At 42.3% G+C, this 17,855-nt stretch overlaps 1 protein-coding gene across 1 annotated transcript in view; it reads left to right on the forward strand.

The window, feature by feature from the left end:
- CENPP (centromere protein P) overlaps window positions 1-15,976 on the forward strand; it is a gene marked incomplete at its 5' end in the record, with an annotated part of 109,336 nt that extends 93,360 nt beyond the window's left edge. Inside the window, 3 exons of the mRNA XM_079317174.1 lie at window positions 13,597-13,676; window positions 15,294-15,385; window positions 15,629-15,976. Coding sequence (XP_079173300.1) covers window positions 13,597-13,676; window positions 15,294-15,385; window positions 15,629-15,750 — 294 coding nt within the window. The 3' untranslated portion in view covers window positions 15,751-15,976. The remainder of the gene's footprint in view (window positions 1-13,596; window positions 13,677-15,293; window positions 15,386-15,628) is intronic.
- Between the last annotated feature and the right edge of the window lie 1,879 nt (window positions 15,977-17,855).

Raw genomic sequence — 17,855 nt, forward strand, 5'->3', positions numbered from 1 at the left:
AAGTGATCTGTGGCTGCCTGGTACCAAGAAGTTTAGGATTTTTAATTGGAAAAAAATGTGCCTGAGAATGGGCATTATCTGCTGCCTTCCAATAAGATTTAAATCTGTAATATTAATAATTAGATTGGCTTCAATACTGTTATTTACTTTTGAATTTTCCACATAAACTTGCTTGTCATAATAACTAAAGAAAAAATACTGTATATTCTGCTAGAAGTTCAGACTAGGATAACAAATTATCTCAGACATAGACAGTTCAGGTAGTTTCTGTGTGAGTGCAAACACTGCTGTGTCCTCAGGAGTCTAATATTGACTGTTTTTATGGGAATAGCTCATCCAAGAGCACAGAGCAAGCTGCCAATCTCTGCTTCATCTGCAAGTCGTGTTCTGCCTGTCCATCCCATGGCCAGTTGTTGGGATGAGTTGTGCAATGGGAATGTTTTGGTCTGTTAAGATGCCTCAGAGTGGAATTGTGTCCTTTGAGGAGAGGAGAGGCAAACTAAGCAGCAGTGACTAATACTCAGAATAACTTTTTATTATTTTATATCTTGGGACAAACTGCCACAGTTTGAGCCATAGGAGGTGAGAAATGGCTGTGGAAGGCTGGAGCCTCTGGCATGGATTCTTCTCTTCCTCTCACAAGAACTGTTAGTCAGTGCACAATAATACTGTTATTGTTTTCCTTTTTATGAATTTTACTTCTTTCTGTAGGAGCTAATGGAAGGAGGAAAAACATTCACTACTGTGCCCCTGTTCTAAACCTCAGAGGAGGTCAAATTAATGTATAAGTTAGCATGGCAGAATCTGTGATGCTGAGAAGGGCTTATAGGTTTTCATCTTCTGTCTGAAGGGCCAGTTAAATACATAGAGGATGTTGAAACAGGAGGAATAACTTCTGTTTGTTAAAAGCCTTCAAGGTGCTTGCAGTGTAATATATTTGTCATGAAAGAAAGCCAGCAGGCTGAAGGAATAGGAGGATGTCTTGAAAATAACAATCATTAAGCCAACTTAAAAAATATTGAAAGTATAAAGAGTACAGGGTATAGAAAGAAGAGTTGGAATAGCTGTTGATGGTCACAGCATACAGAGACCATGAAACTCAGTTCTTACCATGCCTTTTAGAAATGGATCTTTTATCTGCAAGGGGCAGAGCGAGCAGGACAAGAGCAGGAATAGCTTCACTGAGCCACTGGCTGGCAGGTGTGACTTGGCTTGGCTGAGCAGAGGAAATCAAGGTGACCCCTGAAGTGTTCACTTGAGCCAGACACTGATCATTTCCTGCATTGCTGGAATTGCCTCCTGACCTTTGGTGTGGGTGCACTCAGGAGTCCAACCTGCTACTGGGAGCAGGGCAAGGCTGAGGCAGAGCAGGGCTTTGTCCTGCTGGTTTTGGAAGGCAGCAAGGACAGAGCAACTTCCCTTGGCTGCCCAGATCTCCTGATTTGCTTTACCTTCTGTTCCTTTATGCCCTTTCCTCCCCTTTCACCCTCACAAGTTCTTTTCTCAGCCATTTCAAAATATGCAGCCTGCCAAGGTTTCCAGCTTCCCTGCTGACTCTGTTTTGCACACTTTATACCTTTATTTAATAATTACAATCTGAGCATCCTTGAGCATCAAAGGAAAACTGATACTCCCCATCTTCCCATTTTAACTCTGCAATATTCTGCCTTTGCATGTTACAGCCTGGTTAAGGGCCCCACAGGGCAGTGGCCACCTGCATATACAGGATTTTACTTTGCTTATCTCTGTCCTGAAACCCTTTGTGATATCTCCCTCATGGTGCCACAGGTGAGCAACAGCCACATGCAGACTTTTGATAATCTTACATGCTTGCAAAATATCCATTTCCTTGTGGGTAATGGGGGAAATCACAAACCTTTGTACCTGTAACCATGTCTCACCTGGCACCAAGAGTACATACTTTAAATGTTCCACAGTCATCCTTATTTTCCTGCTCTCACATCATATCATCACTATATCATTAATAAATATTTTACTTATGCTTCCTGGCTTGCTTACAGAAGGGCTGTGTTGAAGTTGGATCTGCTATTTAATTAAAACACTGATCAAAATATTATTTCCGTGAGTCAAAAAACACATCCACATTCAGGAATGCAAGGTTATTTCTGCTTTATTCAAGAATTGGAATGAAAAGAGACAATACTGAAAATTACAGCAGTGGTTTTTTAACCTTCCAGTGAAATACAGGAACAGAATTACTTTTTGATATTGCTTTACTCTTAGTTGTTATGATGAATCCATGCAGTTGATGGCTGGTTTTGATCAAAGATGGAATCCTAAACTTTGCAATTACTCATGTGGTTTGCTTTTTTTAAAATCAAACACACAAGTTTATAGTTGGAAAAAAGGTAGCAATGGGGAAAAAATTTATAACTGTTAAAGTCAGCACAAAACACGAGATGGGGAATTTGGGATTGGCAGTACACTTCATTTTTTGAAACCTGTACCAGTTATTGCATTCCTTCTGTCATCAGTGGTCACAGATATCCTTATGGAAAAAAATACAGGAAAAGACAAAATATTGCTGGGAAACCTTGAGATATTAAACACAGATTTTCCTTACATATTTGAAAATATTACAATACATTGCAAAAAGCATGGGGTACGTCGTTATGTGGGAATAAACCTAAAACTGCAATATGAAATGTGTGTGGCTAGGGTCTTACATTTTAAAAATCTTCATTTTCAATTGTAATTGCATCCCAATTCCAGTTTGCTGCAGTGAATAGAATATTAATATTCATTACTATCACTTTCTGAGGACACTAATTACTGCCACAACTCATTGCCTCTTGGTTAGGTTTCTGTTTGATCCCACAACATCAGTTTTAATTTGTGGTATGGTTTTCTCACATTATATCTAAAATGGCAGTGACCAGACTGAGTAATTTGCAAAGCCTTTCTTCAGAGCTGCCTGAAATTTAAACTTTCACATATTGCCTCTATATTCATCAGTGAAGAAATTCAGTGGAATCTTTATTAGATCATTACCTAGAGCTGTTCCCTGTGGTGGTTCAAAACAAGGTGCCCACCTACCTTGAATAAATACAGCTTTAAACCTCTGGCCATTCTAAGGAAATGTGGAGGAGTTTCCCTCTCCTCCTGCCTTTCTATCAAATAATATCACTTCTTTTTTGGGGTTCAGATGGTGACACTTCCCTGTGTTTTGGGCGCTTCTATTTCAGCTATTTGCTGAGTCATGTTTTTCCAAAATTCTCAACTGTGTCAGGAACAGCTCATAGAGCTCGGCTTGGAACTTGGTTTCTCTCCTGTGCCAGTATTGAGCATTGTTACTCATCAATAGAACTTGGAGGTTTCCAATTTTTTTTCCTAAAATAGTTGTGTTTTGCAACAGTTGTTCAGTTTCTAGCATGAACCATGAGCCTCCTGTAGGTTTTCATTGATGTCATTGCTTCTCATACCCAGTTCCATTTATTCAAAAAGCAGCTACATCCCACCAGAGCAAAGGGACATTTCTCTTAAATAAAGCTTGGGCTTTAATGAACAGATAGAAAATTCTGTGTTTTAAATAACTATAGCTGGAAAGATATAATTTATATATAGGAAATACTGAAAAAATATAGAAAAGTCTGCATTTTAAATATATTAATTATAGGGAAAAAAAAGGAGTATGTAATTATTTTAATGTTTTTTCTCTATTTGTTGCCCTTTTCATCTGGTTTCCATTTTCTTGGTCGTGCTTGGTTGCACTTTCCATTTCCATGTACTTCTCTAAAGAGTGAAGGCATCTTTTTTTAAGCTTCTCTTATGCACTGTTGCCATCTCAGACTGCATCATCAGAACTGACATGTGAAAATTCAACTTGATCTTGCAGATAAAACTGGTGGTTTGAGATGTCAGCAGGGAGATGGGGTTGGGTTCCTGTGACTTGCTGCTGATATCCCTGTTTGGGTCCTCACATGTTTTCCCCTTGGTTTTAAATTTAAGCAGGAATTAGTAACAGGATGCCTCTCCACTGAGAGACTGTCTCAGGAAGGAGATGTAAACTGAGGACACAAATATTTGGAAGCATTTTAGTCGAAACGAAGGATTTGTTGGGAACTGGGACAAGAAGACACTTTGAGGACAATAACAAAGTTTGTTTGTGGTTTCCTTTTAGATTTAAAAATTAGTTGTCTTTGTCTGTTGATTCATGTTTTTCCCATTACAAACAGTAGCATCAAATGGTTTCTTTGGGTGAATTAGTGGACAATGGCAAAGATTATTTGTACAGCTACCAGTGAGAGGTGAAGGGGCAAAATGGCAGGACAGATGTGTGTGTGTATGTACAGATATCTAATTTCTAAATTTAACTATTAATACTATAGTGGTATTTTTGATTATCACCTTTCTAGAGATTTATAATTCCACAGTGCACAAAATTCAGAATTGACTACAAGGTGAAAACACCCATGAAGTGATTAGTTATGTTTGCTTTATGATCTGACTGGCATTTGTGGCCAGACTTTGGCAACTCCAAACAAACAGGAGTTGTGTATCTCCTGATACTCCAGCATAGTGTCATCTTCCAGGAGGGAAATGTTAAAAACCAAAAAAAAAAAAAGATCTCTGGATGGGTTATGCTCTTGTGGATGGCTCTGTGTATGGTTTATAAACATGTCTTGTTGAAGGAGAACATTGGCGTGGTTTGGGTTTTTCCCAGCATCAGACTTTGCCAATTCACATTTTTATGATGATTTCTCTCTGTTCTTCTCATTAAATGCTATGTGTTCCCTTTCCATTGGGAACTGGAAGAATCATCAAATGACTGGAGAACAAGAAGAATTATTTCTGAAACACTGAGTTTTGTTTTCATGACACAAGATGAGGAGAAGTTTGGGGCTGGGGACAGAGATGAGTTCCCTTGTAATTCCTGTTGTGTCAACACATCCCACGTGCTGGACAATCCCAGCTTCCCCCTTGGACTGCCCCTGTGGAAATGCTTGCACAGGCTTTGATATCAGTGATCCCTGTGGGTCCCTTCCAACTCTGGAAATTGTATTTTTCTATGATTTATTTGCTACTTTTTCTGTATTTCATGGCCTTTACTTCTATTACACAATGTGAGTTGTCCAAGGTGGAATGAACTGATTTTGTTTCAGCAAGTTGGGATATTTGATAAGGTCCATTCATAGCAAGAACTTTGGTAACTGAGTGTGGTATTTTTGTTTTTATTAGCAGGAGACATCCTGTGAGTTAATAAGGATTGAATTGTTAGGCAATAATTCTGAATTCATAGGGATATGCTAGAGATCAGAAATGTGATTTTGGAGATCTAGGAGCTCTGCAGCTACAATTGGAATTCTTTTAAGAGGTTTTAGGAGGCACAAATATGTGCATAGTCTAGACAGTGCTACTCTGCACTGGCAGGGGCAGCTGCAAGAAATGCTAATGCAGGAGCTGAGTCCAAAACAGGGAAGGGGAGAAAATAGGAAAAGCCAAAGGTGAAGGATGTGCTGGTTTGGGCAGAGTCATCCAGAGGTCTTTCTGCAGTGGAAAAATGAATATTGAAGTAATGCAGAACTCCATTTTAAATAACATGATGGTGCTTGCCTTTCTTCTTGAGTTTTTCCATGGGGTTGTCTGTGTATCCCTTAAAGTTCCTGCTGTTCCAAGTCTGGGTTAGGGAATGGAGCCTGAGTGTTACAGCCTCATTTTTTTTATATGAGTTGGGGGTAACTCCATGTATAAATTCTGGGAATGGAAAACTTCCTTTTGTCTGTTGCTTAATTTCTTTTTTCTGGAATTATTTTTACTCGAGAAGGGTTGAGGGCTTCTTCCTCAGATCCATCTGTGTGAAAGGCTGGGAATGGTTGGTGCTCCTGGATCCAGGCTGGAGAGGGCATTATTCCACAGCTTTTAGGACAAATCTCCTGCTTAGTACCTAAGGAAAACTTTAACCATTCACCACATTTGCACACAGGAATGTTTGGGTCAATTTACTTCCTTTGAGCTCTAAAAACACAAGCAATCTAAAGTATTGCTTGGGAAACTGATGAAGGAAAAAGAGAAAGTTCTAGCACTGACTACTTTCCTTTCAACTGGACTTCTACCAGAACACAACATATTGTTACCAACAGTTTTGAAATGTTTCTGCAAGGCCAGCAATTGAAATTCAAATTATGAAATGTCTCAAGTTTGCATTGAAACTGAATGAAATGCACTGGCAGCTGCTGTTGGTATTATCAGTGCTCTTTGTGTTGCTGCAGTACCTAAGCAATGAAATAAATATTTATCCACACGCATCACACAACATTCCTGGGCAGTGCAACTTTGGCCTCTATAAACCAAATAAAGTGGAGCATAAGGAGATATTTTTGCCTGGCAGCTGCCTATGATTTCCCCTTCTGGACACACTAAAGAATTCTCCTTGCTGCCCTAAATTCTTTTCTACTCCCCAGTACACAGATATTTGAGTCAAAATCTGATTTGTTGTGAGAGATTGGTTCAAAAGTGTAGTGCAGTTTGCACACATACAGTGCTACAGGTTTTCAGTGTTCCTCATTTTTGCTGCTGTTTTGGTTTTTTGGGGAGGTTTTGTAGCTTTCTTGTGGGAGATGAAAGTAGATTAGAGTTTGAGGATAGCTGGCCAATTTTGCAAGCCTGTTATGTACCAGTGGATTGACAACTTAACCCTCTCACACATACAGTAATTATAAATTGGTGAATCTCTTCTTGCAGATGTTTGTGACTTCTCAAGAATATTTCCTGTGTCCCTCTTGTCTGTGCTGAGGATGTGTTTGGAAATCTGCAATGTCGTGTTGTTGACAGCCAGATCTAAAGGACCATATTTGGCTATGACATGAAAAGAATTCAATGGGTTTAGAGCTTTCAAGGCTTTTCAGCTGGACCCATTCCTGCTCTTGTTGATAGCAACAGGCACTTCAGCACTGCATGTTAATATTTATTTTCACATAAACAGTTGATAATTGTAAATAACCAGACAAATTAAAGCTACTGGGTGGGAAATTTCTGTGGAGTCTGTCCAAATGTAGTGCTTTGTAGAACCATTAAAAGAGGATGGATGTATTGTGGGAAAGGTTTCAGTGTATCTACAGTATATGTTCTATAGAAAATATAGATCTATAGGTAAAGCTTTACTTTTTACCTAATGCAGGTGTTAAAACTTTTTGTAAAGCTCAGGAAGAATAACAGAAATCCTGCAGAGGTATTTGTGAGAGGAGGATGCACATGGACATAGCTGTGTGTGTTTAAGGAAAAATCTGATTCTTCTGGAGGCTGGGTGAGTGATTATTGTACAGTTCAGAAATTGTGCTGAAACATTGCCATTCATCACTGATCTCAAATCTGGCTGGAGCTAAAACTGGAGCCCAGCTTTATTTGAGTACAAGTCCCACAGGAGGTTTTTGGGGTATTTTGGTTGTTTGTGCCAGCCCAGGTTCCTCCCTTGTGTGCAGTGGAGGGCAGGGCACAGCTGCTCCGTGGGGCACCAACAGGACAGCACAGGCACGTGGGACAGATCTTGGCCAAAAGTCCCCTCTGCTGTGGGACTGTTTGCTCTAAGTGATAGATTGACCTCTCAAACAATTTAGATCTCATGGTGAGAAGTGAAAATGGTGTTTTGGGTATACCAGGTGGGTTTATGGACATACCTGCCTTTACCAGGTGAGATATATTTGCCCACATTGAAGCAAATAATTCTTCAGACTTTCAAGAAAAATTGAAAAACCACAGCAGTAAATGATGAACATGAGCTGAGTACCTTGTCTTAGAAACTTTTTAATCACACTTTTTAAAAAGTAAATGTCTAATCTTGAGCTGATTTAGATGAACTAGATGTTCTTCATTGTGTCCTACAGTTTATTTTTTAAATTAATCTGCCTACTTGGGAAAAAACTAACACAGCATTAGAGCCAAGTCATTAACTAAATTCAGATGCTTTTATTTAGATGGTATTTAAATTGTGCTGTCTGGATGAGCTTGGTAATGTAAACTGTACAAAAGCAAGTTGGGCCACATTTGATAATCAACTTTTCTATGGTATTACAAATCCAAGTTGCTTTCTGCAATTCCAGATCCTTTTATGAAGACATCAAAAAGGCTTAGAGAGAATCTTGCAGCAACTTTTATACAGAAGAAAAATACAGATCTGTGATGTATCTTGCTTTGATTGTAATGGAAGAAAACACAAACTTGGCTGAATTTCTCTCCTAAAAATGCTTTTCCTGCAGTCTGCTTCCTTCAGATTATTGAAAATTTGGCTCACAGTTCTCTCTTCTCGAGTTGTTGATACTTCATGCTGCTCTGCAATATGACATCTTTTTTCCTTCCATAATTTTTCATCTCTGTATTGTCCTTGGCTGCTCATTATCTCTTGCTAAATTAGACATCTCTGCTGATTTCCACAGGGTGCCATATGTAAAGTTTATAATTAAGAAATATTTAATTATACTTTGCTGCAGAGGGAGGGCAGGGGACTCAAAATACAACAGAATGAAAACTGATTTGTCAGTAAAGCTGTGGAGGAAGAACAGAAGTGCTGAGCTCTGCTGGTTTTCTGGGTATTTCTACCACAGTAAATGTCATGGGGCAGTGTCAGTGCTCTCCCACAACATCCCAAGGAGTTCCTGTGCCCTGGCCCTGGGGCTGGGCCCATCCCTGTGCCAGGGGGTGTCTCCACAGCCAGCTCAGTTAAGACACTGTTTTTAAAGTTGAATAAAATGCCAAACAAGCCCAAGAATTTTAAGCTAGAAAAATGTGGGGCTTCATAAACTAGTGGAGATCTTTTACCTTGACAATTTTAAAGAGAGATACTGGAAAGATTTGTCTCTTGCCCAGCAAGGAAGAAGTGAAGAAAAAGCATCTGCAGCCTCTCTGTTCCCTGTTTATGATCTACCCCTTCCTGTTCTTCCTGAGGTTTCATGTTCATTTAATTCTGTTTTTCCTCACAAAAATAAACCTCTAGTATGTATTTTAATTTATTCCCAGTCTGCTGTAATTAAGTTGCAGATAAACACATGGTTGCCATATGACAAAGTGATATTGAAAGGAAATGAGAGACAGAATTTTGTGTACTCGAGTCTTGGTTATGCTGGGTTGGCTCTTCTGTAGACCTACAGCCTAGATCCAATTAGGAAAATTCAAAAATTATGGAAAATTATTGTTCACATTGTGAACATAGTGAGAAACTGAATCATGTAGGCTCATGGTTGAGTCAAGCACGAAAAATAATAATGTTATGGAAATATGGAAGGAGGAAAATAAGTGTCAATGGAAATAGAGCAGGGGCCAAAAAAGAGAAGCTGTAATCAAGGGAAGAGGAAAGAACAGAACAAAGCAGAGGGATTTCCCTGGCAGTGAGCAAAGGCTACTGGATTTGGGCTGGTGGTCAGTGGTTTCAGGTACTTGTGCAGGGCAGTGACTGATCTCCAAGAGGTAGCTGCAAGACTGAATCTTAGCAAGGACTCAAGTGACAGATGTGGGCTGATTAAAAGGGCAGGTCTGAAACCAGGTGGGTGCAGAGCACTTTTTATCCAAGTAACAACCAGCTGTGCCTGTGCTGCAGGAGGGAACCAGCTGTGTCCTGAACTGGGAGAGATTCTGGGAAATGTTTGCATTCAAACTGTTATTTCTAGAATTCCAGGCTGGCTGGGGTTGGAAGGGACCTTTAGAGATCATCTCATCCCACTATTCCAGGCTGCTCCCAGCCCCATCCAGGCTGGCTTTGGACACTTTCAGGGATCCAGGGGCAGCTACAGCTTCTCTGGGCACCCTGTGCCAGGGCCTGCCCTTCCTCACAGGGAGAAATTCCATCCCAATATCCCATCTATCCCTGGTGGGATATTCCCTATCACTGTTCTCCTGTCACTACTTTCCATTGTCAGACTTTCTTACAGGTTCTGAAATCTGCTCCCAAAATTCTCCTTTCCTCTTCTAAAAAGTGAGACTTGAGTCCTGGTTGTGTCACTTGTGATTTTAATTTTAAAAGCAGGGGATTGAGCATGGGGAGTGGGCTGGGACTGCCACGGAGACAAAGCCACTTGATCATTTTAGACAAAGCCACTTGATCATTTTAGACAGAGCCACTTGATCATTTTAGGCAGAGCCACTTGATCATTTTAGACAAAGCCACTTGATCATTTTAGGCAGAGCCACTTTGTCCTTGTGCTCCTGTTGTCCGTGGTGCCGCCGGCGCCGGGTTTGGGTGATTGGCATCACAGGATCACCAGCAGGACTGGTTTGCTTGAGGAGCTTTCCCTCAAGATGGAAAGATGGCAACTGCATTTATTCTGAAACTTAATTACGAGTGGTGAGGCTTCATAAACCCATTCTGAAAATGCAGTGTTTCTCTGGGGTGTAATTTAGTTGAAGGGTGAAAGTGCATTATTATCTGTTCTTGCTTACAGCTCCTTTAGTTGCACAAAATGAGAAACTTCCACTTTCTAAACGTGCCTTTATTGCTTTAGTGCAATTCATTTAAAAAATTACTGGTGTTATGTCAGTGTTGGGATTTAAAGTCTTGGTGCTCCCAACCGTGTGTGATTTCAGTGGGTGATTACTTGGCCTTAGCTGAGCAAACCATACAGAGAAATCACCCAAATCAGAGCTCAAATGGAGCCTCCTGGCAGATTTAGAAATTGCTTCTCCCTATAGAGGAGCTGGTGGTACTATAACTCTTTGTATACATCCTTCTTCCAGAACAGCAAGTTCAGAATTGGCAGTCAAAGGGAGCTGTTGTTCCAGCTGGGAGCAGTCATGTGTCTTCTTGCTAAGTGGGACAGAAACAAATTTACCTGCTTTTATCTGGCACCTACCTTGCCAATTTTGCTTTCATTTGTAACTACAGCTCTTAAGATGAACATATTTATAGTATTTTCCTTAGCAGAGATTTTGTGTGCAGAAAATTGCAGTGCAGCTTTAAACAGCTGCAGAATAATGTATTTTGTTGAGAAATAGTTGCTACAAGTCTATTCCCTGGGATGATGGCTCTTTGTGTGTGTAAAATCTGTCATGGGAGCAGGGGAAAGCTGTGCATTCCATCACCACGGTCCCTTTGTGGTTTGAGACTATTCCTCTTTGAGACAAAAGTTCCCATAAGATTCTCTGCCTGGACTCCTGAAGGAGCTGGAAAAGCAATTTCCATCTAGGAGTAATAATAGCTTGGACTTTTGGTTTTGATCATAAGCTGACATTTAAAAGTCATCTGAGGAAAGCTATTTCTTGATTAAAGTCAGGTTTTGCTTAATGCAGCTGTAGCTGATCCTTCCCATCTGCTGTCACGTCCTTGATGGGATCTCTTTCCCTTGCCTTGGGTCTGGTTTACAAGATCCTTCAGGAGTTCCTGACTTCCCAAGAGACCTCTCAGTGGCTCAGCTCATTCTGTTGCTCCAGTTTTATTGCTCAGTTTTTCTTTCCCTCAAGGAAAACCTGGGAAGTTGCTCAGCAGAGAAGATGGGGTGGTAACGTGGTACCCACAGAGTGTTTGGAATTGGGGCTCTGTCCATGCTCGCCCTGTGCCTGGGATTCAGAACCTGTGTTTTCTGTGTGGAATGTAAGAGGCAGATTGTGTCTGCATTTCCCAGAGCTCGTTCCTGGAGCCGTCAGTGTTCAAGGCTGCTGTCTGATGCTGGGTGTGGCAGCTGTGCTTCCTCTGCCCCTGGGTGTTGGGGGAAGGTGGGAATGGCAGCCGGGATCCTCGCACGGATCTGGCCGGGCCCCTGCCAGGGCTTGGCTTACAGCAAGCAGAGATGGAGGTATTTGTGGTTTGGCTTTTTGTGTGTTTTGTGGATAGCTAAAATATGAGCTTTCCCGCAGAAAAGATGGATTTTATCCCAAATCCTGTGAATTTCACACAGGATTGGCTTCTCACAGCAGTTTGGGTTGGTTGCCAGAGCCCCAGCACTGAGAGAGGGCACAGAACTGTGCAGAACTGTGTGCAGAAGTCACCAGGGCTCCCTCTCCCAGGTGCAAGGAAGCTTTTCCACACAAAATCCTACACTGGGATTTCCTTGAGTTGCCTCTGGCTTCCATAGAGTATAAATACCCCCCAGCTTGGGGGAAACACGTCACAGCAGCTGCACAGGAACTCCTGAGACAGCCCTGGGAGCATTTCAGTGTTTTGGCAATTGTAACTCTTATCTGGTTCCTCTGATCTATTTTCTCTGGTGATTCCCAAATGTCTGGGTAGTGGTGGATGAAGTGTGACTTGGTGTTTATCTGTGGGATGCTGGGGATCCCTTGGAAATGAGGAATGCACAAGCTGAGTTCCAGGCAGAAGCAAATCCTGCATTTCCAGTACCTACAGCCTGGAGCTAAAGGATGGCTCGATCCTCCCAGGCATCTGGCAGGAGAGGATCACAGTGGAAATCAGGCATGGCTTATTGAGGAGGAACTTGTTTTGTTATCAGAAGGACATAATTCCACAGGGAGTCAAGCTGGAAGAGGATCCCTGCTCTGCCAGATGAGTGACCTTTGATCAGCCACACTTCCAGCACTGCCCTGCTCAGTGTCCTCCCTTCTGTGTCTGTGTTCCCAGGATAGAACATGGTTGTTATCCTCACAGTAAATACAGTACTGGATGCTGGGTAGAAATTAAAATGAGCAAATTCCATGTGTTTTATATCATTTGGCATCCTGCACAGCCCCCCTTCAGTTTGTCAGAAATTCCTAAACCAGAGCAAGGTCACATCTGGTAGCAATTTTGCTCTGCCAGATGAGGCGTAATCCCATAAAACCAAACTCATTTTCTCCATGCTGCTCGAAGCTGAGCTCTCCTGCTCCTTTTCCATAAAACCTGCTGCTTGTACTGGGAGATCTGTGGAATGATTCAGGCTGGGAGACTTTTCACACTTTATAAACTGCAAGGTTTGGAACACAGCTTTGTGTCCAGCATACAAGGCAGGACGAGCAGAGCACAGCCCTGGAGTCTGTGGCTCCATATCTGTTTCCTTTTCCAGCAGCAATCCCTGCAGGATGCTGTTCCTTGGTGCTGGGTGTCTGTGCATCCCCTCATTCTCTGGGTGGATAACCTGGAACCTGCAGGATCCATACAGAGCTATGAGTTCTTTTCCATGCTTTTAAAATTGCTCTAAAGTTCTGAGGTTTTCAGGAGACACATCAGATGGACTAACAAAGTAATGGAGCAACAACTATCAACATTTGCACATTGTAGTAACTGAAAATAAGTTCCAGAAACATGGAATTTTAATAGGAGCCAGTATTTTTATGTTTGATCGTGTTGCTGTTGTCCCATATTATGCTGACATTAATTATGTTTGGTATCTCATTGCTTTAATTATTGTTTCAAAACTTTATGTGGAGCTTGGTGTCCAAACCAGCGTGTAGCAGTGACGTGTCTCTGTCACAGAGGCAGGGGAGCCACATGGTGATGTACTGTAAGGTGTTATTAAATCCAGTTAACAAACTTAGTTAATATTCTTTCAGCTTTCCTGGGTTTTATGTCAGGATCTCTAAAAAAAGAAAACAACAGGTCAGAATTTCAGGGAGTATTGTTACTCTTGACTTTGTGCAATCCCCTGTGGCTGGGGAGCACTGGGTAGGAACCACCTTCTGTGCTGTGATTTTTATGAACCAATTAAACCTTTTTGTTCACAGGCCAAGTATCCTGACATTGTGACCCTTCCAGAAGGACTTTGGGGAGATTTTATCATTCTAAGGAGCCCCAAAGTTTCTGGGTAAGCTAATGAAATGCATTTGTGTATTTGCACAGGTGAGGGATGGCACAGGCAGGGCAGCAGCTTTGTGCTGCAGCTCTGGGCTCCTTCTGTGGCAGGAGGTGCAGGGATCCCAGTCCCATCCCAGCAAAGCCAGTTCCTTGGTGCCTTGCCATTAAAAAACAGAAAGAAAAGGGCATTTACTGTGCAATGGAAACAAAGCAACTGTGGCTGTACTTTATCATTGTTTTAGATGGAAATCAGTTAGATGAAGGAATTATTACCTACCAGACACATGGGATTTGTTTGGCCTTCCCATGAGAGATGTTTTAGATTTTAATTTTCAGCAGGGGAAAAAAATACTTACATTTAAATATAAGGTGGTGTAACTATCACAGGAATTCTGTAAGGGCAATGAAAAGTAACTATGATGTGACTGGAAGTTCCCTTCTCCTGTTGCACCTTGCTTTAACATGCTTTAATTTAGATGGAAATAAGGCACAGCTCCCTTCATTATGTTTGTGTGTAGAGCTAGGAAACAAACCCTAATAGATGATGCCACTTCATTCAGCCAAACTTGCCCTTTAAAACTAAGTCCTTTAATTCAGGGGGGCAGGAATGAATTGTTCTTAGACTATCCCAGATAAGGAAGAAATTGCTTTATTTTACACTTTCTCCTCTAGTGCCAGGTGCCAATTCCATTATCCTCATTCCCTCTCACCCACATGCAACACAGGACTATAAAAGTCATTTCAGTGGCTTGGTAGAAAACAGACTGGCATAGAAATTTGTTTGCAAAATCCTAGAACAAGCTGTGCACAAATTCCCAAAGGCTTTGTAAAAATGAAGTGACAAAAGGCTGACAAATCACATTGAAAGGAAACTCTTAAGAGTCATGATGGGTTGAACACCACTGAGAAAAGGACCTTCCTCCTCACAGTGACTCACTGTGCAGACCAGCTTTGGCTTAGGGAAGCCTTACCTCCAGTAAGGGGTGTGAGGGATGGAGGGAACAAAGGGAGCTGTAAAGCAGCAGCTCTGCTGTTATTCTGGACTCAGCTCCTGCCTCACTGTTCCCTGGGGATGGGGCAGTGATCTTATGCCACTGTCAAAGCTGGGAGTCATGACTGGCCTTGCACAGCCACCGCCACTATTCCTGAAGAAATAACAATGTTGTTAAGCTTTATTTCTAATTAAGAGAAAGAACTGCAGGAATGTAGGCCTTGGACAGATGTCTACCTGCCATTAGTCTAAAAAGGCCATGAATGGCAGAGTAGCCCTTATTCCAAACCCAGCACATCACCATTTATGCAAACACTTCTGAAACAAGTTTCCCATTCTCAGCACCTGATCATGAGTAGATATTACATGAGGGGTGGGGACACTCAGTGGTCTCCTTTGCTTTCCTCTCACTTTGACTGCACTGTGCAAATCTGGATGTAGCCAGAACCTTTCCTTGTCACTGGATTGATGTGTTCCTGGTTCCTGAATCCAGAGATGGTTTGTTGTATTACATGAGGTGAATTTTGTTGCAGAGCATGAGGTTGAGCCTCGTGACTGCTGCACTTTCTGCTTTGAAGGAACCTCCAAGACAGCACCTGGTTAACCTGAACTGCCTTTGCTGTGCACCTGCTGCAGGTTTGAATTGATGATTGTCTGGAAGATCCATCTCGATGAAGAAGGGATCACTACACCTGTCCTGGACCTGCTGCCCAAAGTACCAGAGCAAGGTAAGCTCAGTCACTTCAGGGGCTGTTCCTGAGCTGCCAGAGCCTGATTTTGGCCATGCACCTCCAGCTGCCAGAGCCCAACCAGACAGTCCCACCCAATGCAGCAGCAGCTGCACCTCAGCTCCTGTGTAATCCCCAAGGACTCACCAACCCTGTCTGCCTGCAGGCATCCTGCTTCCCCACCTGCAGTCAGCACTGCTGCAGCTGTTGGAAATAACCTGCAGTGCTCTGTTTGCCCTGCAGTGCTGGAGAAGAGGGTGAGCAGTGTGCAGAGCATCCCTGGCAGCTTCCGCAGCGCCCTGCGGCTCTTCGGGATCGAGGCGGCCATCGAGAACCTGATCAAAGTGCTGGGCTCAGAAAAATGAATCACTTACACCAGGTAGCAATTTCAAAAGTAGTTTTAATTAAGATATTGTGTTACACAGTCTGTAATTTTATTGAATATAAACATTAAGTTATTTTCCATTTAGAAACCATACTCATAAAACATGCTATCTGTACAATTATGGCACGTTATATATAAATTGTCATGACATGAAAATAAATACAGCCATTTAAATACAAAAATGCCAAATAAAATAGTTACATGTACAGAGTGATTTCATTATAAATTTATCTTTCTGAATCATCAATGTACCAGAGTGGTTTATCTTCTTAACATTTCTAGATACCTGGAAATTGTTAAAAGATCATGCACTGTCAAAATCAAGTCCATAAAAATCCAATTCATTTCACAGCTCTGTAAAAGTACAGTGATTTTAAAACGACAAGAGAACAGTAAGAGACTCCTAGAACAAAGAGTTAAACAGCTTTCTCATTAAATTAGGGTGGAAGAAGACAATTTGAAGATTTCAAAGACATACAATGCTAAAAAAACCCAAGGGTAACTGTATGAAGTAACTTTGTTCCACAATGTGAGTGTTGAGACAGCATTAATCTAACCCAGAGAGGCCCATGGCACCCCTGGGAACAGGTAAGCAAGTCAATCCTGCCCACTGCAGCACTTCCTTTGCATTTCTGACTTTCAGGAGGAAATTCTGGTACACACTACCAAAGCATCACCTTTTACACATTCATCCCTGAAGAAACAAAACAGATCAGACCAATGGCTTGCCTCTCCCTTCACTTCTCTCAGATGTGCCATGAGCCCATCTGGGAACTCTGAGTGTTTCCAGGAGTTCCTGCTCTGCACTAGCACTGCACCCCAACCAAACTGATGTGACTGGAATCAGATAGTTCTCAAGGCCACCAGCTCTGGGCTCTCCTGTGACAGGAAGAGCCCTCCTTTCCAGGGCCAGAGCTGCTGGAGCCCTCACTCCCTGCAGCAATGGGGAAAGAGGTGGAGAAATCTGAACTAAAGCAACCATCTGTTTCTAATTCCATAAATGTAATAATCCACTCTTTGATCACTGGAATGGTCTCCCACTGTTCCGGTAGGTTGGGAAAAACTGACAGAGCAGGGCCTGGTTTCTGTCAGATTGGACAGCTGAGCAACACCAGAGAGTGGGTTGTGATGAATGGCAACTATCTTGTTTGATAAGGCAGGCTCATTTCAAGTTTGGAATCCAGTACACAGGCAGAAGTCATTCCTACCTCTCCACTGCCATGGAACTGGCAGAGCTGGTTTTGTGCAACCTTTAGTTCATCTTTAGCTCTCTCCTCCTTGCCTGAAAACAAAACTGTTTGCTCAGCACAGACACTGCTGTTTGCATATGAAATGTGTGTGAAGTTACAGCATAAAAACCTGGAAACCAGCTGTGCAGGGTCCTTCCTTCCTCCTCTAAGGCCTGGAGGGTTTCTGGATTTATAAGGAGCTCTCTCCCTCCAGCTTTTCTCTGGGAAGAGGGGGCTATTTCTGCTGTCATCTGCCAGTTCATTGCCCTGTTGTAGTCTCATATCCAGGCCCTGCCCCAGAAGGGCTCCTGGCACTGGATGCCAGCACTGCCAGCCAGCTCAGGTCTCTGGCACAGGGGCAGTCATGGTTCTGTGTTTCACATTTCTTCCTTGAGTTGTGCCAAGGTACAGAGGCTCTTATTTTTCAATTCCAGGTAAAGTGGAACAATTCAAAGGTTACACCAAGGTCCCAGTATAAACTGTTTTTAGGAATTAAGCTCCATGACCTTGAACACTGTTACTGGTAAGCACAGGCTGTGTCCAGGTAAGAGCTGTTCACTGGGGCTGGAGCAGCATCTCTGCACCAATCCTTGAGGGAAAAGGAGCTGCAGCTTCTGGCATTGTACCCTCAGGTTTGGACACCCTTCAGTTCCAGCTCAGCATCTTCCCCCAGGATGGCTTCACTGCAGCAGCTGCCAGCCTCCAGCTGCACACAGCACTGCTCATATGCAGCACTGACACAAGCTCACCTGGCATGAGACTGACCCACTGCAGCTGCAGGGAAGAAAAGGGGATTATGTCACCTTTTTCTTGTCTCATTTAAAGCAGCTGCTCATGCTACACAGTGTGGTGGGGC

The sequence above is a fragment of the Erithacus rubecula genome (assembly GCF_903797595.1).
Source record: "Erithacus rubecula genome assembly, chromosome: 13".
In the NCBI taxonomy this organism is placed as follows: Eukaryota; Metazoa; Chordata; class Aves; order Passeriformes; family Muscicapidae; genus Erithacus; species Erithacus rubecula.